Source organism: Hyalella azteca, unplaced genomic scaffold, assembly GCF_000764305.2.
Source record: "Hyalella azteca isolate HAZT.00-mixed unplaced genomic scaffold, Hazt_2.0.2 contig10411, whole genome shotgun sequence".
Classification (NCBI taxonomy): domain Eukaryota; kingdom Metazoa; phylum Arthropoda; class Malacostraca; order Amphipoda; family Hyalellidae; genus Hyalella; species Hyalella azteca.
The window spans coordinates 130467-155881 of record NW_025940453.1 but is presented as its reverse complement, the minus strand read 5'-3'; the positions used below and the strand labels follow the sequence as shown (position 1 = coordinate 155881).

At 41.0% G+C, this 25415-nt stretch overlaps 1 protein-coding gene across 3 annotated transcripts; it reads left to right on the top strand.

Moving 5' to 3' along the window:
• The first annotated feature begins 1348 nt into the window (after window positions 1–1348).
• On the top strand, window positions 1349–21917 carry LOC108680563 (glucose dehydrogenase [FAD, quinone]). Of its 3 annotated transcripts, XM_018169427.2 has the most exons (14): window positions 1349–1876; window positions 2166–2290; window positions 5697–5899; window positions 6795–6984; window positions 8794–8928; window positions 10767–10888; window positions 11206–11262; window positions 11820–11933; window positions 12347–12500; window positions 13881–14014; window positions 18668–18845; window positions 19129–19199; window positions 20199–20350; window positions 21311–21917. In XM_018169427.2, exons 1-14 carry the CDS (start codon window positions 1869–1871, stop codon window positions 21462–21464), a joined length of 1797 nt encoding a protein of 598 aa, XP_018024916.1. In that variant the 5' UTR covers window positions 1349–1868; the 3' UTR covers window positions 21465–21917. The 3 variants fall into 3 exon arrangements, with proteins under 3 accessions (XP_018024916.1, XP_018024915.1, XP_047738375.1); XM_018169426.2 differs by having other exon boundaries at window positions 1349–2290; XM_047882419.1 differs by lacking the exons at window positions 1349–1876; window positions 5697–5899 and having other exon boundaries at window positions 2174–2290.
• The last annotated feature ends 3498 nt before the right edge of the window (window positions 21918–25415 follow it).

Genomic DNA, 25415 nt, shown 5'->3' with positions numbered 1-25415 from the left:
AATGGTTATTGCAGAGAAATAAGAGAGTGTAACTGAATGCAGAACGGTCGGCGCGGTGGTAATTGAACATTCCTCAATAAACAATGCATGGATTCGTGCGTACGACGCCTGGAACAAACGATTGAGATCGATTACCGCAGTAATGACATTGCCGTGGTAATATCATTGCGTTTTTTTTTTTGTGATATAACCGTAGAACTATGACTGAGTTTTTTTATATTACCATTGTAATATCAATGCTCTTTTTTAACTGTTTCCTAAATTTTCATGTCAGAATTTAACCTGCGGTTCTTTAATGGTTGAACAAATTATAATTGATAAAAAAATATGTTTTTAGTTCGTTATAAGCTCTCTCAATACCTCGTCTCTATTGATTTAGTCCGAAGCAGGCAAACCAACACCATAAACACCTACCAACACCATAACCACCTACCAACACCATAAACGTCATGTACCAACCAAACCTAACTACCCCCAATTGATACTAAAGCTTTTCTCTTGCACGTGCAAGAAATTAGATAATATCACAAGCGTTGCATTTCAGGGCAAACCACGCTGAGCGAGGTCAAGTGGGCAAGAAACTTGCTTGTCCAGTTCCCGCGTTCGCGCCATACATGTTCGTATTACGTTCCGAAATTTTTTACTCTTCAATTGCCGCTCTAATGAGATTAAGATTTCCTGATTAGTGATTTGAAACTCTGCACGAGGTAGTCCACTTTAAGACCTTCATATATTTAGCGCATTTTCTCATTTATGGAAAAAATGCACTAATGTGCTAGTCATGTCCGTCCGTCTGTCTGTCTGTCTGTCCGTCTGTCTGTCTGTCCGTCAGTCAGTCTGTCTGTTCGTCTGTCCGTGACTTCACGTTTTCGTCGACGAGAAAATGCGCTTTCTGTCACTCACTGCAGTGAGTACTGAGTTATATTTTTTAGGTATTTGTGTTTAATATCTGTGGTCTCAGCTGCATCTACCAGCCTTATCACAATCAGGGGCCAGGGCCCTGGCATGGCTTTGTTATGGCTCTGTCAAGGCTCTGTCAAGGCTCTGTCATTCATCGTCAGTTTACACGTGCCAGAATCAAGGTCGTACGGGACTACCGTTGCGTCTTCCATAAAAAATTTTTACTCCACGTGCCCATTTGTTGCTGCTCTAGATTCTGTCAGCAATGCCAGACTGTCTTCACTGAAGGTTAACCGCTTAATTCACAGACCCAAATGTAAAAGGTTTGCTTATCAGAGGACGGGATTTTTCTAGAATATCCTTGATCGGGTGCACTCTTTTTGAATTTTATCAATACAAAAAAAATTAGCGCCAGTCCTCAGTCCTTCGCTCGCCGGGCATAGTTGAACTACAAATTCTGAAGCAGTCGGTCTTACGTGCTCTGTGCATTGCTAATCTGTATTGTAAGCTCATCTCTTACATTAGCAAGAAGAAATGTTCGTGAATTGTAGAGAGAAGTAAGGCGCTGAATGGAAAAAATCTCATATCAGATATTCTGCGTCTCCGGCAGATAAGCCCTAGCCAGACGCTGTCCTAGTTCGGTGTACACTGAAAAAAATGAATGTTAAACTCGTCTGAACAGCGACACACTTACCCACAGCACGAGCTGTGAGCGTGCGTTTAACTTATATGCCTACACAAGGGCAAAAAGTGTCTGAAGATCAACCACGATATATTTCAAAGTCTGTGCAATATTTTTATAAATGATAATTCGATTTGTAAGGCTTTGTGATATATCCAAAACAGTAGTCGGTCACTCTATTTAAGGTTCTAGTTTCACTCGTTTGCAATTCAATAATTGTTCATTAATATAATATCATTTTCTGACATTGATGTAACATTTTTCGTAGTTCTTTTACTCCGAAAAAATGCCTGGGTGAGTTGCAATTGCTATTCGAGCAAATCTATATTCAACCTTTACATATGAAAATAAACATCACGAGTAAAATATCATGACTTTGACGAATATGAGTGATGAAAATGAGTGTAAAGAACATAAATTGTAAAATTTCGATGGTGCACAGCCAATATTTTGAAAAATGCTATACTTACTTTAACTCACGTAACATCTCCTTAAGAGACAGAATAATTATACGTGTTCTGCAATACAAATTTATTTTTCACAGTGGTTTCATTTCACGCAAGTCGACATTTTATTTGATCAGAAATTTACTGGTGAAACTTGCCACGTCAATCCTACGCATCCTGCTCGTCTCGACGCTCATCAGGGATGTTCCTTATTCCTTCCCCTCATCCTCACCCGTCACCGGGAGCTTCGACTTCATCGTGGGTGAGTTATACTCATCCTGCCATCGTGGGTGAGTTATACTCATCCTGCCATCGTAGGTGAGTTATACTCATCCTGCCAGCGTGGGTGAGTTATACTCATCCTGCCATCGTGGATGAGTTATACTCATTCTGCCATCGTGGGTGAGTTATACTCATCCTGCCATCGTGGGTGAGTTATACTCATCCTGCCATCGTGGGTGAGTTACTAATGGGGAAAATAATTATTCTGTCAGTCACCAATTGTGCAAGTTCTCCCACTTAAAGTGATGAGAGAGGCCTGCAATTGACATCTTAGGTAGACTTCAAATAGGAGAGACAAAATGTGAAAAAAAAATTTGAGAAAATCATTTTGTCGAACTTTTAAAGATGTTATTTGCAAAAAATGGTGGAAAATAAGTATTTGGTCAAAAAAAAAAGTTCATCTTAATACTTTATCGTATATCCTTTGTTGGCAATGACAGAGGTCAAACGTTTTCTGTAAGTCTTTACAAGGTTGGTACACACTATTGTTGGTATGTTGGCCCATTCCTCCATGCAGATCTCCTCTAGAGCAGTGATGTTTTGGGGCTGTCGGCGGGCAACACGGACTTTCAACTCCCTCCAAAGGTTTTCAATGGGGTTGAGATCGGAAGACTGGCTAGATCACTCCAGGACTGAGAAATGTTTCTTACGAAGCCACTTCTTTGTTGCCCAGGCAGTTTGCTTGGGATCATTGTCACCCAGCCACGTTTCATCTCTATTGCCCTTGTTAATGGAAGGAGGTTTGCATCTAAAATCTCACGATACATGGCCCCATTCATTCTTTCGTCTACACGGACCAGCCGTCCTGGTCCTTTTGCAGATAAACAGCCCCATAGCATGATTTTGCCACTCCCATGCTTTACAGTTGGTACACTGTTAGAAAAATTACCGTTCAACGGTATTACCGGCGTTTCAGTGGCTGGTCGGCACGTCACCGTTTCCGTTCTTATTTTAATTTAACACTAGAAATCCGTAGATCATCTAATAAAAACGGCGAAACAGTTTATTTTCACGGGGCGGCCGGCCACTAGAACGCCAGTGGGACCGTTTTTTTGCCGTTTTTCTAACAGTGCATATGTGGTTCTTTGAGAAGAACTCCGCACTCGCTTCCCTAAAAAAACGAGTTGTGTTTTTACCAAATACTCATACTTTGGTTCCATCTGACCATATGACATTCTCCCAATACTCTCCTGGAACATTCAAATGCTCTCTAGCAAACTTGTTACGTGCCTGGATATGGACTGGCCTTATAACTAAGCAGGGGGACTTGTCTGGCACTGCAAGATCTTACGTTGGTCCCAGCTTTCTGCAGGTCATTCACTAGATCTCCTTTGTGGTTCTGGGATTTTTCCTCACCGTTCTTGTGATCGTTTTGACCCCACGGGCTGAGATATCGCGTGGAGACCCAGATCGAGGGAGATTAGTAGTGGTCTTGTAGGTCTTCCATTTTCTGATTATTGCTCCCACAGTAGATTTCTTCTCACCAAGCTGCTTGCCTCTTGCAGATTCAGTATTCCCAATCTGGTGTATGTCTACAATTCGGCTTCTGATATCCCCCGACAGCTCTTTCGTCTTCACCATAGTGGAGTTTCGAGTGTGACTGTTTGGGGTTGTGGGCAGATGTCTTTTATACTGTTAACGACTTCAAACATGTTCCATTAATACTGGTAATGAATTGGGGATAGTGAAGTCTCTTGAAAAAAAGAAGTTACAGGTCTGTGACAGCCAGAAATCTCGATTGTTTCTGGTGATCAAATACCTATTTTCCATCATCATTTGCAAATAACATTTTTCTAGTCCGACAAATGATTTTCCTAATTTTTCTCCCATTTTGTCTCTCATAGTTAGGTCTACCTATGATGTCAATTGCAGGCCTCTCTCATCATTTAAGTAGGAGAACTTGCAAAATTTGTGATTGACTAAATACTTATTTTCCCCACTGTATACTCACCCGCTATATTTCCACGAATTAAATTATCTACAAGCGATCATGAAATTTAGAGCACATCTCTCATTGGTCTTATTGAAAAATTTAATTCAAGCATACCAAGCTTTCAGCAGTGTTCCGTTTCGCAAAATTGATTGAAATTAAAAGCGATGTTATGCTTGAAAAATTCTCTCTTAAGTAACACGTACAGAACTCCAACAGATGCGGAAATACAATATGTGAATAATTTATTAAGTATATGATACAGGGTGGGGCAGAACCGATTGAACAGTTTTGAGGTGTAATAAAAGAGTAATGGAGGTACATAAATAAATAAAAAAATAAATAGCGGTTTCAGCGTTTATTAGGCCGTAGGCCTGTAGCCGATTCTTAACATCGCAGAACATTCACAGCATTTTGAGGTCTCGAACTCGCAACGCACTGCTACAATTCTGCTGTGCTTAACCGCCCGGCCTCCTTGCCGATTCTGACCAGAAACTGGCGCACAGAGCTGGGATCGAACCCGCGCCTCTCTGCGCCAATCTTGGTACTCTGAACTTTAACCACTGGGCCACCCTGCCCAGAAAGAAGAAAGTTTATTTTCCTCGAGGTTAGTATAACATGCCATTTAGCATGCTAATGTTTTGAAAACAATATCAGGAAGATGGTGGCCGTTAGCTGCAACACACTGTTGGAGTCGTTGTCGGAAGTTTCCTACAGCACGTTCACACTATTGACGAGGTATGGCCATAACCTCTGCAATGATCCGTTCCCTTAGCTGTGGTAGTGTGTGAGGGCGACTTCTAAACACCCTTTCTTTTAGATGTCCCCATAGAAAGAAATCGCAAATGCTCAAATCAGGTGGCCTCGTAGGCCACTGTAAATCACCCCTCGACACCAGACGTCCGGGAAACATGCGTTTCAAAACATTGAGCGACATTCGGGCTGTGTGAGCTGTAGCCCCATCCTAATGGAACCACACGTTTCCCAGTGCTTCATTTTCAACAATGTTTTCCATTCTGGCATGCAAGAAATTTTGCAACATTGCAGCATAGCGTTCGGAATTCACTGTCACGGCTACTCCCTGCTCCGAGAACGACTCCAACAGTGTGTCGCAGCTAACGGCCACGTCCCTTCTCTGATCTCTCTGACATTATTTTCAAAGCATAAGTATTCTAAATGGTATGTTATGCTAACCTCAAAGAAAATTAACTACCTTCTTTGTGTACCTCCATTACTTTTTTATTTTGCCTCAAAACTGCTCAATCGATTCCGCCCCACCCTGTACCAATTCTCCCTGAAGAATTTTATGGCGTTGTAATTTATTATTCTGAAATTCTCTGAGAAGTTCGAGCTTAATTTGCTCCGCATTAGTGATAATTGTTTCTTTTTTCAGTGTCACGACTCTCTACAGTAAAAATTAACTGTCGCGCTCATTATTACTTTCATGAACATACAGTGGGGGGCGGTACGGCGGGCAGCGCGGTGGCCGCGCGGCTCTCCGAGACCGAGGCGACCGTCCTGCTGCTGGAGGCCGGAGGGTCGGCGCCCCCCGAGTCCGTAGTTCCGTTCGCGTGGGCCCCCGTGTTGGCCCTTGGGCAGGCCTCCGTCACTGTCGCCTCCGAGCCAGAAGACAACGCCGCCTTGTCCAGTCCCGGCAGAGTAAGCCATTGTCGCAGTCCGGCGCTTGGCAGGAATAGTGTAGTGTCAGTGAAGGCATTCCTGGAGGCACTCGAATACTTTCTGGTTAATCAATAATTTTCAATTGTATGTTCACTTCAGTAACATGCCTACTGAGTAGCACAAGATTATCTGGCAACTGCCGCAACACGTCACCCCCCTCGTCCAGCGGTCTACCGCTAAGATAAACACACGAGACACTCATTCAGTGACACATTCATTCATAGGCTGAATGCATCAATCAGAAGATGAATGCACAAAATAGAACATGTTACACAAAAATATTACGGCTAAAAAGTAGTGTGGTACGCAATGGTATCTGTTGACCCCGAAGTAGTCTGTACAGTCTATCAAAAAATCGACCAGCACTGCTGCTAATATTAATTCATTTATAGCGACAATACGATTACAAACAAGTACATATAATTTTATGTACTAAAGTGGAACAACAAAGTAAAGTACAATTCGACTTGATTGCCAAACCATAACATATTCTTCAATCAAGTGTTTAACGACCTTGCACATCAGCAGTAACTGTATATATTATTATATCTATATGTTCTAGAGAATATTAAAAGCCGTAATGGGTGTTTTGTACGCCATTGTACGAACGGTGCGTGGAGTTTTAGAAAAAGTGTTTTATTTTAGTTGTCTAAGTTATAATAGTTACTTCAAATCTGCCCTATAAAGTATGAAAATATTCATTTAAAATGCAAAACTCCATGTTGGAGGGATACATAAGCTTTGAAATGCTCAAAGAAATTCATCGGTAACAAAGAGTTGACCTAAAAAGGTTACACGGTCATAAGAAAGGCGAGAGATATTCAATACTGTAGTGCTTGGCAATTAAAAATAATGTGAACGATTTTCCCGGCAGAAAAATATTGCGTACTTCGGGCGAGTGATTGGCGGCGCCTCCACTGTCAACGGCATGGCGTTCGTGCGCGGCAGTGGATACGATTTCGATTCCTGGAAAGATCTGGGCAACGAAGGATGGGATTACCGTTCAGTTTTGCCTTACTTCAAGAAACTTGAGAATTACCAAGCAGAGAGAACGCCAAGTTTAGGTACGTAATTGAGGTATGTTCTTCATGTGTAGAGTCCCGACTGATGGGATATATCCAGTCAAGGGATGGCTGTTGGGGGATTTACTGCATGTGATATGATGTGATAAGACGCTCTTACGAGTTCCTAGATACAGAAGAGATGAAGCAGTTGTTTGTTGCTGTCGTGCGCCCGAATCTAGAGTTGGAAACGTTGTGTGGTCACCAAGATTTGAAAAGGACAAAAAAATTAATAGAGAATGTTCAAAGACGTGCAACAAGGATAATTCCAGGCTTAAAGGGCAATTCCTATGAATAAAGATTGTAGATTATGAAGCTTCCAAGCCTCAGTTATCGACGTCTGCGTGGGGACCTTATTGAAGTATACAAGTATACTCATGGCTTATACAAGATCACTGAAGGATTACTTGAATTTGAAACAAGAACCAACACCAGGGGCCACGGCTATAGACGAAAAAACTGCGCTAGACCTTCTCCACGCGCCAACATTTCTTCTCGCTTCGAATCACCGACATGTGGAACAGCCTCCCCGATTACGTCGTTGGCGCTCCAAGTATGAACGCGTTCAAGAACAGACTAGATAAAGCTATGGAAAAATATATGTTCAGATTTGAAATGCCTAGCACCATATCGAACCCGGTGGAAGTCTAGTAGCTACTTCAAACTATCATCAGTCATGAAAAGATCCGGTCAAATGACACGATTTTAGATCTTCTGTGAACAAGGCACGAAAAGGAAAAAATCGGCGACAGGCCACATCAGGCCTACGCTTCAGCGCCGACATCACTATGTTATGTGATTTGATATGATATGATGTGATATTATGTAATATGATGTGATATGATATGATATGATATGATATGATATGATATGATATGATATGATATGATATGATATGATATGATACGATATGATATGATATGATACATTTTCATCGGCTGCCTATAGAGGCAAAAAGTTATCTTCATATTCACAATGTCAGGAGTCTATTCGACTCTTATTCTTCTATGGCAAGGTTAGCTTCAAAGCAGTTTATCCAAATTGGGAGCTTGTGCTCTATATTATACATTGTTGCGCTGCAAGTGTCAGGCTGGCTGCTTGGAACAAAAAATGGCCTTAAGTTGCACCGAGCAAGCAATTGCTCCAGTTACTTGCAATCGCTGCGGAAATGGACGCGCGTTTAGTCGCTGGGGCTCGCTCATTTGTTATCTATATTGCTGACACACTCAAAGAAATGAATGGGTCATGTACTCCAGTGACATTTTCATTGACGTGGCCCGAGCAGAGAGCGAACGTTACACTGATGAACTTTTTTGCAAGGTCAAAGTGGATCAGTTTGCCACACACATTAGTATTATATGCATCGCACATATTATGTAGACAAAGTCTCACTTATTTCTCTAAGTGTAAGGTCAAGTAAAGATATAGGGTGCTTTTTTAGGTAAAATTTCGAGTTTTATTTGATATGTTCACGTCAATGGGTTATTGATCATTATTATGATGTTATGACTAAATATCGTATACGTAATTGTTCGCATGAACGATCTCAATCTTCTAAACATTGATATTTTCAATTGTTAATTTAATTATTATCTCTTATTTCAAATAAATACGAGAATTTAAACCTTTGTCTTTTACATTTGGCACTTCCATTTCTAATTTTTTCTTGCTTTCGAATGAGAATTGACGTTAGTTTTGCATAATTCATCTTTTTCATTTAACTTATATTTGTTTCCAAGCTGCCTGTGTAGGGGCGAGCATTTTACTCATAACATTTAAATATTTTCATATCATGTTTTACTTTTCCGCCAGAGAAATACCGAGGTTTTGCGGGCCCAGTTTCCGTCTCCCAAGTGCAGCGGTGGGGCAAATTGCGCTCGGCTATCAAGGCCGCAGCTGCCGAACTCGGTGTCGCCTTCAACACTGTGGGCGGCAAATCCAACATCGGTCAGTGAAGCACCGGTGAAACCAATTACTCTGCATCAGAGTCAATTAACTCATTATTTATAACTAGTCTGACTTATAGATTCCAGAACTTTAATCTAGAACATAATTTGGTTGACGTCTAGGCTTTTTCCTTGAAGCCGGTATAGTCGGCTTGAGTTATTCTGGGTCTACTTGGCCACCCGATCAAAATCGGCTTCTGTGCAGAATTTCATTTCATACTTTATAGTGTCCATCAAGAGTATGATAACTGCATGTTCTGAGAGAATGATAAGTGTTTCCCGAGAGTATGCCGAGTGTGTCCTGAGAGTATGACAAGTGTATATCCTGAGTGTTACTCTCCTAAAGTAATCAGCTTATAGTTCGGGAGCTTTGCCACGCGCGAATTGACAAAGGTGGAATGAAGTTCAGACTTGATTCGTGTTTCCTTATATTTAGGCGTCGAAACCTGCACGTACAGGATTTTATTAAAGTACGGTACATACAAAACACTGAGATCATGATTAGTTTAAGGGGAACGTTTGGGTCAAAAAATCTATAAATTTATCTTTTCCGTTTTCTTGGCTCATTTTGTAGCTGCTGAAAATGCGAGTCTAACGCAGCAAACCGCATGAATGTGCGTGCTCTAGTTTTTGCGTAAAGCAATTTCAAAAATATTTAAAATGCACATTTTTTTAACAGTATGTTCAAAGATTTCTTCAAATTAAATCTGGATTTATTAATAATTGTTCTCGTTAATTGCAAAGTGTTTGCACTCGTTTGAAAGCTACAAACATGACGCCTTCAACAAAGCTAACACCAGGAGATATAAATGAAATAATTTTTGCGTAAGGTGGCTCTGAACTTTTATAAATTACCATTTTGTAACAATATTCACAAATTTTCCTTTAAAAATTGTATATATAGAGCATTGTTCTCGTTAGTTGCAAAGTGTTTGCACTCGTTTGAAAGCTACAAACGATGCACGCTCAAAAAAGCAAATACCACGGATGTATATTGTACATGCAATGTTTTTTGCGTTAGGCCGTTTGAACTTATATAAAATGAAAATTTTTTTATATACGAAAATCTAAAAAATGTCATATTAGTAGCATATTTTTCATGTTAAACTGGATAAGATTAAGGCTAGAGACGCGTGCTGGTACCCTGTAAATATAACTAATTGGCAATGTGATAGCTTGGAATTCAATATAAAGCAATTTTTTGACGTAATCTTCTTTTTTCAATAAATTCTACTTATTTGGCTCCCATAAACAATTAAAATTTCCAAATTACGCCAGCTTAAAAATTAAACTCCCAATATGATATTCAAGCTACAGCATTGAAAGATATACCATTTGATTCGTAAAAAATGTCTAACTTACGGTAGGGAAAATCCTCCGATTTAGAGTATTTATATTTGTTATGGAAAATACTTCGCGCATTTAATATTATAGTTGCTCTAAAGTTTATAGTTACTCTCTTGAGCTCCTCGGTCAACGATATATTAACATTATTTTTACACGTGAACGTGCCACTGAGAGTATGACAAGGGTTGGCCTATATTCGAGTCATCCCAAGCTTGCAAGCTGCACAGAAGCTGCACCTCAAGCTCGGCCGAGGCGGGCATTGGCAGTTGATTTACGTGCTCCCCGAGTGCGGGGCGGCACCTGTTGCTGAGTCCGGCCCGCATCCAAACTTTGTTAGGAAATGATCGTTGCTCCTATTATAACAAGCGCATCGATTAAAAAAAATTCCTACACTAAATATGATGTCTCATTCACCTATACTAAACTAAATTACCCTGCCATATTACCACCTTTCAACTATTTTTGCTGCAAGATTATCTTTTATACGTCCAGGCATCTCGTGGGCTGATCTCGCGGTCAAGAACGGAGTTCGCTCGTCGGCGTCGGAGTCTTACTTGCGACCTGCAGCAACGCGCAGCAACCTGCGCGTCCTGACACGAGCTACAGTCACCCGGGTGAGTGGGCAACCAAACCTCCCCTAACCTAACATAACTGAGCCTAACCTAACCATAATCCGCAACAAACTCCTGTGTACAACCCAACAAAGCCCTGATGGGTTCCCTCCCCTCCGTTTCGACCCCAAAACATCCACCAAACAGCAACAACCAACCTTATGCGCGCATTGCCTTCTGCATCTGCGATTTTTATTATCATTTTTTTAGTACTGTTGTTATTTCTATCTACTGGTGGAACGTATACTTTGACGTCTTGTAATTGAGCGGAAATTCATTTCACTTTCGTGCACTTATTTTCACAAGCCCATTTGTTACAGATCATCTTTGACGAGCAGAAGAAAGCACGCGGAGTCGAATACACTTTCAACGGGCAGGTATGTCATCGACTCGATCATTAATAAACACAATTTAATAAATTATTGGCGCATACTATCAACGTATGATCTTTCAATACTTTTAATCAAATGGAACAACTACTTACACAGTAAAAAATTGAACATTTTGATCAACATTACTTCCAAGCGAGGTTTCCGGACTTTGAATGACTACTTACGTAAGTTCAGTGCGGGATTGTTCATAACATGTGAAAAAGAGAATGTTTCATACGGTTTTAGTGGAGAAACTTTGACCGCCTCAGGAACTTGTTAGTCGGAATGTTGTTACCGCTAATGTGGTCTCGGGGCCCGCACAGTCCCACAAGGTCGTGGCCACGAAGTAAGTGGTGCTGTGTTCTTTGTAATGTAACGTAATGTAATGTAATGTATTGTAACGTAATATAATTTATTGTAATGTGGTCCCGTGGTCCCTACAGACCCACAGAGTCGTGGCCACGAAGTAGGTGGTGCTGTGTTCTTTGTAATGTAACGTAAGTTAATGTATTGTATTGTAACGTAATGTAATTTATTGTAATGTTTTACCGTTATCCCTACAGACCCACAGAGTCGTGGCCACGAAGGAGGTGGTGCTAAGCGCCGGGGCGCTGTTCACCCCCCAGCTTCTCATGCTGTCGGGGGTTGGGCCCCCCCAAATGTTGACAGAGAGAGGGGTGAGTGAACTGCATTGCTGGGGTTAATGTTTGGTGAATGGAAGGGGTGAGTGAACTGCATTGCTGGGGTTAATGTTTGGTCAATGGAAAGGGTGAGTGAACTGCATTGCTGGGGTTAATGTTTGGTGAATGGAAGGGGTGAGTGAACTGCATTGCTGGGGTTAATGTTTGGTCAATGGAAAGGGTGAGTGAACTGCATTGCTGGGGTTAATGTTTGGTGAAAGGAAGGGGTGAGTAAACTGCATTACAAGGGTTAATGATTGGTGAATGGAAGGGGTCAGTAAACTGAATTGCTATGGTTATGATTCATGAATGGGAAAGGTGAGTCAGCAGCCTTAGAAGGTTTAATTATAATTGTATAAAGTGCGAGTCGGTAAGATTATTGAATTGTGTTTTTTGGCTTCGCTGGGCAGATCGAAGTGGTTTCGGCGCTGCCTGGCGTGGGCCAAAACCTTGACAACCACCCGGGATTTGTGATGCACTGGCGGGTGAAACCTGGTGTCACAATATCTATTAAAGATATTTTCAACCCGAAAACTTACATCGAATACAATTCAAAAAGAAGCGGTGGGTGGCAATTTTTTGCTGATTTACACGAGTTCGCACAGAACTATGCAAACAATATTTTTTAGTTTTTCCAACAATTTTTAGAGTGAGAACATTTTTAACCCCAGTAGAAAATTGTTCATTTAATTCATCTTTCGATTTAATTTATAATAGGAATGGAGTTTTTGTTGAAAAATGCCTTAAATCTATTTCTAAAATGTCAAAGTTGTAGTCCGCAGGAGAGTTGGAGAAGTGTCGAATCGGTATGAGAGAGTTTAAACAATTAAGTCAAAAAACTACAATCAAAAAGTCTTTGAGCACTTTGAAAATTGTTGGGCCGTCTGTTCTTCGGATTTTTTTATCTGGATTTACTTACCAGTTTCCAATGATGTCAGGCGACGTTCATACAAAAAATTTCCAGACTTCGTTTCGTTGCTAGAGCGCTAAACATCAAGTTAAAAAGAAAATTATCTTACTGGCCACTTTGATCCGCCTAATTATTATAAATTCCTATTATGTGCGTTTGTGATTTGAATACAAAAGATTGAATATAAATAAGAAACGTAAGAAGGTGAAGCGTAGTGCTTGGCTACGTTAAAAAGAATTGTTGGTTTAGTTAGTTAAATCCTGTAGTCATGTACGTACTCGCAGGTTGTTTATAGTTTCTCCTCGTATCTTCACATAGTTTGTCAAGAACAGAAAACCTAGAATGAATTCTCTGATAGGATAACTTCACTATTTTGAAATGAAGGTTATATCATGCTTTATAACATAATTTGTATATAGAAGAACACAAACGAATTCGGAAATTTTATCAAATCCACAGGGATGTCGGGAAGTGTGATTACAAACATCAATTTATATGAGTTTATATGATTAAAAGAGCTAAAAAGTTTCGGCTTAATTGTAGCACACGCGAGTAATATTTTAACTTACATTATTTAGCTTCTAAGTGGAATAATTATAATGATTGCTGAAATGACAGCTTGACTAGTTAATTATCTTTCACGAGCAAAAATATTATATTACTATCATGTATGTGAAGGTAATCATGATACTCCTCCTGTCAAAAATATTATTTTTCTATTATAAGATAGCATATATACATTTTTACTGATTTTTATTTAGAGTTATTTTATATCAGTAATAAGGAACTTGCTTGTGATAGAAATCTGCTACTATAAGTCACAAGATCACTTACATAAAACTAGAAATGAGTATTCAAATAGACTGAATTCAGATTTTATATTTGCGTCCCATTCCTAAAATAGGCAAACAAGCTATAGGAACACAAAATGTAACATAGCTTTTTCGTGGCTATCTTTTCTGGTGTCTTCTTTGTGTTTAATGTGAGCTTGTTTAGTTTTGAAGCTTTTAAACGTATCACCTTTTTTACTTCAGGTGTATTGTCAGGTCCATTTGGCACAATAGCTCATAATTTTGTGAATCTGGGAGGAGGAAACCCAGACTGGCCTGACCTCAACCTTCCCTGGACTTTGAGACCCAGCGTCCCGACACCAAATATTGACAAAAAGGTGAAAAATTCTACAATTAACTTCTTTGCTTGGCTCTAATGTTTTTTTTGTCCATATGTTTCTATGGCCTTAATATTTCCTTGATTAAAATTAGGACAATAAAGCATACAATCCGAATCTGAATAAAACCTATTTCTTCTAGAGTGGACGTCATATAATTAGAGCTGGGCAGCGCTACTTTGAAATGTAGCTGCGCTACCGCTACCTCTGCTTGCTCTAAATGTAGCGGGCGCTACCGCTACACCCTCTAGATTGTAGCGAGCGCTACCGCTACAGTAAAATGTAGCCGCTGCAAAGGCCAAAATTATTGGAAATCTCTAAATATTTATTGTTTTCCTATTGGGATTTACTCATAAACATTTAATTATTATAAAACATTTTCAAAACATATCAATGCAACTTTATTGCAATTAACCTAACCGAACTAGTACGGGTTAGATACAGTAAATAAAAGTTACAGTTATTTTTATGTTTTACCTTCCTTACATGGATGTCTACTTTAATCTACCAATCTCAAAAATGATCCACATATACATATAAAAAATCAGTCTTTTATTTGTATATATATGTGGATTCATTTTGAGATTGGTAGATTAAAGTAGACATCCATGTAGGGAAGGTGAAACGTAAAAATAACTGAGTAAAAATGACTGTAAGCAAACTGAAACATGATAAAAATACCTGTAAGTGGTAACTGGTAACAACTTAACAAGAAACAACTAACATGTTGACACTAGCTAGTAACAGGCTGAGGTTGACAACATTACACCGAAATCTTTCGTTCAGTTTTAGTCTGTAATTTATATTATGTATGTATCATGCTGGATTTTAAATAATATTTAATAATATTAAGTAAAATCTAAAGGCTTTATCTATAAATGTAAACCTCGTATCGCTACTTAAATATGTAGCAGGCGCTACCGCTACCGCTACATTGCCTTATATGTAGCGCCGCTACCGCTCCTGAAAATGTAGCGGCCGCTAGTAGCGGCCGCTACATGTAGCGCGCTACTGCCCACCTCTGCGATATAATATACTCTTAGATGCGCTGTTATGAGTATATTAGTATCCCTTCTGAATCTTTGAAGTCTGTGTTTATCAAGAATTAAAAAATGTCATGATGTCTTGCGCCGGCTGTGGCTGCAGGCGGACGTGTGCTACTGAACTCCGTTTAAGAAATTCCTCGATCACTGCGAACTTCGGCCCATATCGCAATATAACTCACGAATGGAGACGAAATATGGAAAAAAAAACACAAGCTGGAAACAAGGGTGGAAAAAAAATTTCACAAGCTAAACAACACCGTTAGGCCCTAATGAATACGTGTACCAAGCTTCATCAAGTTTCGTTTATTAGTTTGGGAGATGTTCCTTGATCATTGAATTTGGAAATTGGCTGTGAGACCGGCCGCGAGTCCGACCGTAAATTTGTCCGTGACGTAAACCCAGGAGATGTTTAAAAAAACTGATATGGGTGGAAAAACCCATCGCTGGGGGTCATGTGCTGCATGTGTTAGGTACAAATCGTCAAACCTGCCAAACAAGGTTGATAAGTTACTTCACATTTGTCGCTCGCACTCACTAGATGTCGTCTTCTTTACCGAGACCTGGCACGACGCTAACTCGTTTGCATCGCACGTCTTCGCGCTGAAGGACTCAAGGTAGTCGAGCGCGCGCGGCTCCGCATGCAACCCGACGCCCTGGCGACGAATTACGGTGGAGAGCAACCGCCGCCAGCGGGGGCGTGCACCTTGCCGTTCTTGACATCGGCGCCCGACCCACCACTTTTGAGCAGCTATGTGCTGGGGTCACCTGTGCCTCGTTTACGGGTGTTGCAGTCACCATCTACCGTCCTGGATCGGTTGCAGTGTCGCTCGATTTTTTTCGTCGAATTGAGCGATGTCTTTACCAGACTTGTGACTTTGCCTGATCATGTCCTTATCACCTGCGATTTTAACGTTCGACTGTATGAACGACCTTCTGACCGCCTTTGGCATGGTTTGTCACGTGACCTTGCCGAAGCACGACATGGGCGGACTGCTGGACGTCGGTATCACGCGTGCTGACTTTCAAAGTCTGCCAGTCGACATCATCGGTGATAGCAATATACGACCATCGATTCCTCCGGTGGACAGTACCATGTGTGCGCCCGGTGCCAGCGAGCAAGACCGTTACTTGTTGTCCGTGGCGCGGTTTCGACGGCGATGTCTTACGCGAAGGCCGCAGTATTCCCGACTATGGCGGCCTGACTCGTGGTTGGCACTATTAGTCAACGATCTCGTGCAACTCTACAACAAAGTGCTGACCTGTAAACTCGATGACCTCATTCCTGCACGCACAGTTCGGATACCCCAACGGGTCTCCGACCCATGGTTCGACGATGAATGTCGAGTCTCAGAGCGGGGGATTCGAGTGCTCCAGCGGGCTGTATACCGGGCGAACAGACGCGGCAATCCTGCTGTTGCCGCTGCTGTGGCCTCAACCTGGCGAGATGCGTGGCTCAATTATCTAGACCTTCGTTCTAAAAGTCATTTTGGCGTCAGAGAATCAACGCGCAACACAGTGACCTGTGAGTCCACAACGCGTTCGCTGCATAAACTCACAGGGAGAGGTCCTTCAGAGGCTTCGGGTGACGTAAGCGTGGATGAATTCAATGCGATTTTTGGATACAAAATTTCTGCTGTGCGAGCGTCGTCGGCCAAGGCTCTGCCGGCAGCATTTGCCCCGTACCCGTTCGACTGCGTGCACCAAGAATTCACTCGAGTCACAGCAGACGACGTCATCGCTGCAGTGTGCGCGCTGCCTAACAAGCAGTGTGCCAGCGATCCTCTGCTGACGTCGTTACGGGGAATGTTATAACCCTAGCACCTTTTCTGGTTGAACTTTCCAACCACTGCCCCACTGACGGTGTTGTTCCGATGAACTTCTAATCAGCTTACATTACGCCTCTATTAAAAACCAGACCTTGACGTTTCCGATCCTAAATCATATCGACCCATCTCCAACCTGCCGATTTTGTCGAAACTCCTGGAACGCGTGGTGGCGCGACAGCTAAACAACCATCTTCAGCAGTCTGGTCTCATGCCTCGCCTCCAGTCTGCATACCGTCATCTCCACTCGACAGGAACCGCTATGCTGAAGGTTCTATCAGACATTCGGCGCGCAGTAGATGGCGGCACTAACTTTACTCAACCTGTACTTTGAAAGTGTAAAGTGTACAAGCCCTGTTACGTACTAGTAAAGTGTACTTTGGTCTGTTACTCAACCTGTACCTGTACACTTTACTTTGATACGGTCGAACACGCCACTTTATTGCGTCGACTTGACGTATCATTAGGCATGCGCTACACAGTGCTGCTGTGGTTCGAGTCCTATCTCGGCAATAGATTCAATGCATTCGACTCGGGAACTCTTCTTCTACGCCATCGTTGGTCATTTGCGGCGTACCACCACAGGGGTTAGTTCTTGGCCCTATCATCTTCCTGTTATAAACTGTCGACGTATTGCATATAATCGATTCACATAGTTTGAATCCGCATAGTTCGCCAGCGACATCCAAATTTATGGCTACGGTGCACCGCGGCTGACGCCGCAGCGTTGCAGGATCGAATGTCTGCCTGTATGGACTAACCGACGCCAGCTCATTGCATTATTTTAACAGACTTTATTTGGTTTGCGACTGCTCAGCGCCAGCATCATTTTCCGGCCAACCCTGTTTGCGTGGGCAACGAGTTCGTCATGCCTGCGTTCGCAGTTCGCAATCTTGGCATTCTGCTGGACTCGGAACTTTCAATGAACATGCACATGGCCAATGTCACCACCGGTTGCTCTGGCGCTCTGCGACGAATACGTAGCATCAGCCGCTGTCTTTCGAGGCCGGTCCTTCAGGCCCATGTGGTGGCGCTCGTTCTGACCAGATTGGATTATGTAATGCTACACTTTATGGACTGCCGACCACGGCACTTGATAAAATGCAATCCGTAATGCACGCTGCTGCTCGACTCGTGTGCAATACGCGGAAATTCGACCACGTGACGCCGATATTGCGCGATCTTCGGTGGCTGCGCATTCAGCAGCGCACGCAGTTCAAAGTCGCTGTTCTGACGTTCCGATGCCTTCACGGTCTGGCGCCTCCTTATCTCATGGAAGGTCTGCAACGCATGTCGGACTGGCCTTCTAGAAGACAATTGCACTCGTCATCAACAGCGGACCTCGTCGTACTATGTACACGTCTGTCTACCGTCGGCGATAGAGCGTTATCGGTCGCCGCCGCCAGAACCTGGAACAATCTGCCCGCTTCCGTAACTTCGGCTCCTTCTTAGCAGGTGTTTCAACGACGCCTAAAGACGGAACTATTTCGTAGAGCGTATAAATCTAGTGCTAAGTCATTTTATCCGTTACCATCCTTTCTTGTGTCTATTTATTTTCCTCTTGCTATTAATCTTGTGTGTGACGTGCCCTCGAAGTTTGTTTGAACCTGACGCCACGACAAATGCTTCGTAGAATAACAATGATAATAAAAGCATAGATGACGCTAAGTAAATTCCCAATATCGTCATTGAATTTTCTTGATGTATTTTTTTGCTCTTAACGTTTTGGTGAAGTTTCGATTTTAGCAAACTAATGGTATGTGTCCATATGACAATGCCAACAGACGAACGTCCAATTGATCGGACTGCCAGTGCTGCATGACACTCTCACCACACGCGTTGTTCTGATGCGGCCCCGCAGTCGCGGATTGGTCAGTCTCAGGTCCGCTGATGTGGCCGATCCTCCGCTGATAAGAAACAACTTTTTTCAGGATCCGTACGATCTTAAATTGATGGTCAAAGGTGCGTACTTTCTGTAGATGAAAGTGGCAACTTGCGGTCATATATAGTTTGAGTATGGCAACCTCATAATGAGATTAACGAGTTGTTGCCTTAGGTCCAAGTACCTAATTTTACAGTTAGTATTTGGTGAATAAAAATTGCGTTATTTTATTCAGCCGTGATTTAATGTCAAAACCCAGCTCATCTGAATTATCGATAATTGAGAAGATATTACAGTAATTACTTGCACAGCTCATTAATGTTTCAATTAAAACTCGATGCACTCTCCTTAACATTACCGCAGGCATACGAGAGACCTTCCGAGTGATGAATACCAGCGCCATGCGAGAAATTTTGCTTCCCCAGCCTGACACGGTGAGTTCATGGCTAATTAATTAAAACTAATGTCAATGTGACTGACTATAATTTTGTTCAACATGTTCATTTCGATCATTTTGTTCGTAGTCCAACAGAAGCAAAAGAATTTCAAAAATTTTTAGAGTAAAAAATTTTCTTTTAGTGTATTGAAAACTGACAACAAACACATGATACCGCAATGTTTGCCTTCTAGGTACTAAATGTCGCAATGAAATAATAATAACGATGATAATATGTTCGAAGCTTTGCAGACTTATGTTTCGGTACAATTAATTTCATTTTAATTTGGTAATGCAACGAAAAACGAAGAAGCGACGAGACATAAAAAAAGCTATAAACTAAAAAAACAGCGTTGGAACACATCCATGCGACAACATTTCTTCTCGCTTCGAGTCACCGACATGTGGAACAGCCTCCCTGATAGCATCGTTGAAGCTCCAATTATGAACATCTTCAAAAACAGACTGGACGAAGCTATGCAGGAGCATATGTTCAGTCTTAAAATGCCTAGCAAATTACGGAGCAGGCAATAAGTCCAGCAGCTATCTCAATCAATCGTCAGTTATGGAAAGATCGGGTTCCAAAGGCCGGATCCCTTGTGAATCAAGTCACGAAAAGTTCAAGAATCGGCAACAGGCCATGGGCCTATTTCTTCAACGCCGACACTTCTATTCTTTTCTATACGAATGAAGGAACAGCAACTCAACGAACCCAATTTTCGTGCCGGGATACATACATACAAACGCTGGCTCATGGCACGAATTTTTGAGTCGAACAAGAAAGTCTTGATATATAATTCATTTTCTTTTAATGAACAATCTGGTGGTATTTAGACTGAAGCAGGAGGGAAATATGAAGGTAAAATGTTAAGGGATTATTGGTCAGCGCGTTTCACTTCAAAGAATGAAAATACATTTCAGAGTGAACTCACAATACTTATAAGCTTCTAATCATTGTGATAAATAATGTAATTAATTCGAATACGTTTGAGTGCAGAGTCTTAAAGCTTGCCTGCGGTACGGCCGAGACACGGACGGCTATTGGGAGTGCTTCGTTCGACACGTCGTGGGGCAGGACGCCCACCATTGCTGCACCGCTAAGATGAGCCCCCCCACCGACCCCATGGGGGTGGTGTCCCCCAGACTCCTGTGGGTAAAATATTAACGGTTCAATAACGGTTTGATTTTATATTTATATAGGAATGGACTCACTCTGACTGCCAAGGGCCGAATGACCTTCTCGATCTGACTGAGGATGGAAAGACTGACTCACCTTGACTGCCCGGGAGCGACTGGCACAACCTTTGTGCGAAGTAAAAGGGTTTATACACTCGCAGTAAAGTAGCCTTATTCATAAACTTGTAAGAAATTAACCCTGCCATTATACTCGCCATGAGTTAATATTGTCCTTATAATTGTCTTCAGTTAACCCTGTCCATTTAATTGCCTCACTTAAATCGATGGCGCAGCCGTAGGCCACAAATTCTACTCTTAAATAAGCCCTGGAGCCAACGCCCAGCTTCACCATGCATTAACTTTACTCAGCCTCAGAACTAGAAGCTGTAGACTACGCTCGAACTCCGTAATCCAGACAAGCGATACACTGCCGAAAGACAATAGCGCCGTAGGTCTTCAACCAATGCTTAGCATGCTCGCTCATAAGCAGGCAGTTCCTCATCCGGCTGTACCTACTCCGGCCTAACATCGTCTGGCCTAACCTATTCACGCTGTCCTGGCTCACAACCTTCTTGCAACCAATGACTGGCTCTTCCAGCACACTTGGTCCGCCTCACTAACTTCCTGCAGCCCATTAGGTTTGGTTAGGTCCGCTCAGGTTGGGTGGTGACATTTTGCAGCTTGTGTAGGTTAGGCCTGAAGAGGTTAGGCCGAAAGAGGTTTGGCCAGATGTAGTATGGCCATGCTTACCTTTAGCAAGCTTATTTCGTGACTTTGGACAAATAGCGCTATGACGTTGAACACTTGACTTCATTGGCTGTTATGCTCTCTAGCGTTCTTACGCACGGAAAGAAATATGAACTAAGTGTGAAGTTTGGCATAGCTGGCCTCTGGCATGCGCTTACTTAAATCTATCATATATTCGTCCCCCAGAGTTCGTGGGGTGTCTGGCTTGCGGGTTGTCGACGCGTCAGTGATGCCTCACGTGGTCTCAGCGAACACTATGGCTTCTACGTACATGGTTGCTGAGAAAGCTTCCGACATGATAAAGCAAGATTGGGGATACCCGGTCCAGCAACTGTATTAAGCAAGATTGGGGCTACCCGGTCCAGCAATTGTAATAAGTAGGGGCGAACCGTTGTAGACCAACAAAAGAAGGGAAGATGAATATACCAGCAATGGTGGCCGAGAACTACACTGGACGGTTCCGCGTACGCTGCTAAAAAACGTTGAAAATTTTGATGTACGATTATAGCATCTATTCACGATGACTCTTAAGTTTCAAGTTTAGTTCAATACCGAACGGTTTCTATATCTTCATTTTCCTTACATGTTTCGTGACATTTATCAGTCAAAATCAATAAAAAATTTTAAGTTGTGTCAATTAAATGACAATTCACTCTATCATTATCCATGGGCCTATTTCTTCAATGCCGACACTTCTATTTTATGCTATTCTATTACACATTGATTGCGTTATACCAATCATCTGTCATGTAGATTATAATTTTTATCAGATAATCCTTTTTCTTGGGTAATTAATTGTGTTAAAGATTGTTTTTTTAAATTGAATTTAAACAAGAAATGTGGTTTCAATTACCCTCAGCAGGCATTAGGCAACGGGAGTGGGGGACTTGAGCTCATTGGGGGAAAGGGCAGGGTTACTCTGTTTACATTGCTAAACAGCTGACCGAGTTGACTGGCAGTGTAGTAAGTAAATGTCCCCGAGCGTGGTGTGAGGGTTGCGCGCTGCTCCATTTACCTAGCCATTTGCTCCTCTGTCACTTGTGTCCTCGCCCACTTTAAACTATGAATGATTGGAACGTGTTAGCCTTTAAGTTTAACACCAACCAGTCAGTAAGGGGGCAGTCCCTCTTCACGCCAAGTCGCCAACGGATTTATGGCCGCGAAGGATACTGCACTTGCCACTTGTAACATGCCATGGCATGGTCAGAGTCAGAGGCTCAGAGCCTGCTTCCAAAACAAATGGTTAATCTCCGATTCAACTGTTACAACAGTGTTGAGTGACGAAACAATTTTTTGTTAACAAATATCTACAAAATAGATGTTGATTCAGAAATGCTGCTATGTTATCATTCGGAATTTCGGGCCTCTGACAAATGCCAATTACCAAAATACCAATCGTCTCATTTATTCATCTGAATTGTGAATGATCTGACCAACTTCCAAGTGACCATCATTTCATAGGCTACATAATTAATGATAAATTTACATAGATAACAATCATCCCAAAGTTTCAATGCAGAGATTCCTATTAAAGGATAATAAATCAATTTATAATTGTTTAATCCCTTTTATAGATATAAATGAACATCATTCAATTTATTTTAAAAGCGTTTCATGGAAGTGCATTAAAATATTTCTTTTGAAATCAACCAAGTCAAAGTAACACATTAAATCATTTAAATTTTAGGCTTCCAAAAATATTTCAAACCTCTATCATAAATAACATGCTTAAGGGTTGACTTATAATCTGGCCAAAATTTTTGGATTTTGGCTTCTCCGGTTTTTATTCTCATCTTAAAGCTGACATTCTGACCTATCCAATGACCAATGGTACCAGAACCATCTCTGTACGTTGATTTATGCATTTGCAACAGATCCTGTAAGGGGGGAAGTGTCTGGGCCGCTTCAGTAAAGTTAAGGCGGAAATTACACGGCCAGGCACCATAAACGGGATTGTCTGATATAAAGCGGCCAATTATGACATTCTCCAGTTCTTATACTCATCTTAAAGCAGCTTTTATGATGCATTCAATGGTACAAAATCATCTCCGTACATTGATTTATGCGTTCACGACAGATCCCGCAAGGGTGGGGGAATTCTTTAGCAAATAAGATAGGGGGAAATTAGCTGCCAAGCACTATATATAAAGTGTCTTCTTGAGCTGCAGCTCAGTTACCCGCCTGACGTTGTATGGTGTGGTGTGCGTGCAGTTGCTCCCACCAACTTTGACTGGAATCAAGCTCCAGTAAAATTTAGTTTTGTATCCTTGCTACATTGAGTAGCTATTCCAATGGGCGCGGGACTTTGTCGCGCTTTCCTGAAAAGGTTACGGTACTGATTCTCATGGCAAACTTATCCTATATCCCAAACCTATCCAAACCTACGGTGATGAGACATATAGGTACCATTTGATTCTCAATGAAAATATCTATCAATTTATCTTGGCATTCTTCCCAATTTTCCTATAGTTTTGAAAATATTTGAAAAGAGAGGGCTCGGGGAAATTGAGGAAAATTGAAAAAATTTTGAACATTTTGCAAAAAATGCTCCCCCATCCACAAAAATTTGAATTTCAAAAAATGCAAAGATAAATAGAATATGGTTTTTATGCATCTAATGATGTGTGTTTCAATGTTGTAGCTTGAAAATCGTAGGAGGAGATAGATTTCTACAGTACCCCCTTTTTCTTGTCATTTTCTAAGAATTTCACATTTTCTTTCATTTTTTCAAAAAATGTACTTGAATAAAAGCTGTCAATTTTTCAGTTTTACAATGGTGTACCATGTTTCAAAGTGATCCATCTGTAAGCAACGGGGAAAAATTAGAGGCAAGGCACTCCCCTTAATCATTATCTTGCACTGAATACCTATACAAATGATAGTCAGATACTGTCAACCATGATCATTCTAGTAGATTAAGGTATGCACCAGAAATGAAGCTATATTAGTTGCACACAGGCTTTTGTCATGATATGTAGCCCTGCTTCCCTGAATTGTGTGTTTAGTGTGCATCATGAAAAACATTGCTTGGTAGCGTGAGTTGTAATTACTTAATGAAGTTTAGTTCATAAGTCTAAATTTAATTGTTGAGTGCAAGCTGCATTCATGCAATTTTCAAGCGATTACCTACTTCACAGAAATGTAACATACCCATATGTGTTTTAAGCCATTGAGAAGTTCATTTTTTTGCCTCAAATAACGTTGTTAGATTGAGAAGTTGGTTGTGGTTGATCAAAACTAATATATGAACCATTATTTTTAGAATTCCATCCTGCCAGATATCTTTAGATCACTCTCTGCACCCTGCCAGACATATCTGCTAATCTTCCCCTGGTCTCAGATATTAGTTAATATCTTAGAATATGCAAAGAAAGTGAATAAATAGCCATTGACTAGATAACTCTTCATGGTTCATCTTTCATTTTAATTGCTCCAAATCTTGGATGTCAGTGCCACCAAAGTTTCAACAGCATTTAAGTTTGCCAACCTTCAATAAAAATTCTCACTTAATGTTGCAAACTTATTGCTAGATAAGTTAAAACAAATGGCAATATTTCAGATTCAATAAAAAATATATACCTATGTCATGTTTACAGTATTTCATTATAAAAAAAGTTCAATTTCACTCAAAATACATGCTTTAGGAGCCTCATGATTTTAGTAAAAAATTATTCATTATTTCAATCCTGTGGACTAGGTATTTAGCCAAATTTTTCTTAAAATTGTTAGGTGTTGACAACTAATGAATGTTTCAATAAATTGTTTATGAAAAATTATTCTAACCTTCAACTGGAACTTGGACCTTGAGTTTATCCAATTTTCATAGGTTAAGAAGTTAACAGTATACATTAGGTTAATTTTTAAGCAATGAATACATGTTCCAAGCCATGTTAAGAAATTTCAGAGATAAACACATTTGCCAAGCCATGCAAGTGTGGAAAATACTTATGGGAAAATACATATGGGATGATATGTAAAATTTTCAGATTTACCCCTAAATATGACATGAAATAATCTTTCTCAAATTTAGTTAAAATTGAATTCTTGATGAATTATGATTTTGACTTATGGCATGCCAGTAGCCAACCTGACTGCCACTATGAGTTTACTACATTTCTTGTGCAAGCCTTTTGACAGTTCTAAAGCGACTGAACCACCGAATTTCAAATTTAATTGTACTTTAATTTGTTTTTATTTAATTATATATAAAGGTCCAAGACCTAAGACTTCAAATCACTGTAAATTTGAGAACCTATATTTTGTATACCAATTCCAGCATAACAAAAATACT

Bases quoted from the DNA above. Each gene is read 5' to 3' on its own strand.
- LOC108680563 (XM_018169426.2), top strand. From the start codon at position 1,975: ATGAAAATGAGTGTAAAGAACATAAATTGTAAAATTTCGATGGTGCAC. The intron at 5,900-6,794 runs GTAAGCCATTGT...TTTTCCCGGCAG, and splicing joins CCTTGTCCAGTCCCGGCAGA to AAAAATATTGCGTACTTCGG. The intron at 12,501-13,880 runs GTGGGTGGCAAT...TTTTTACTTCAG, and splicing joins ATACAATTCAAAAAGAAGCG to GTGTATTGTCAGGTCCATTT.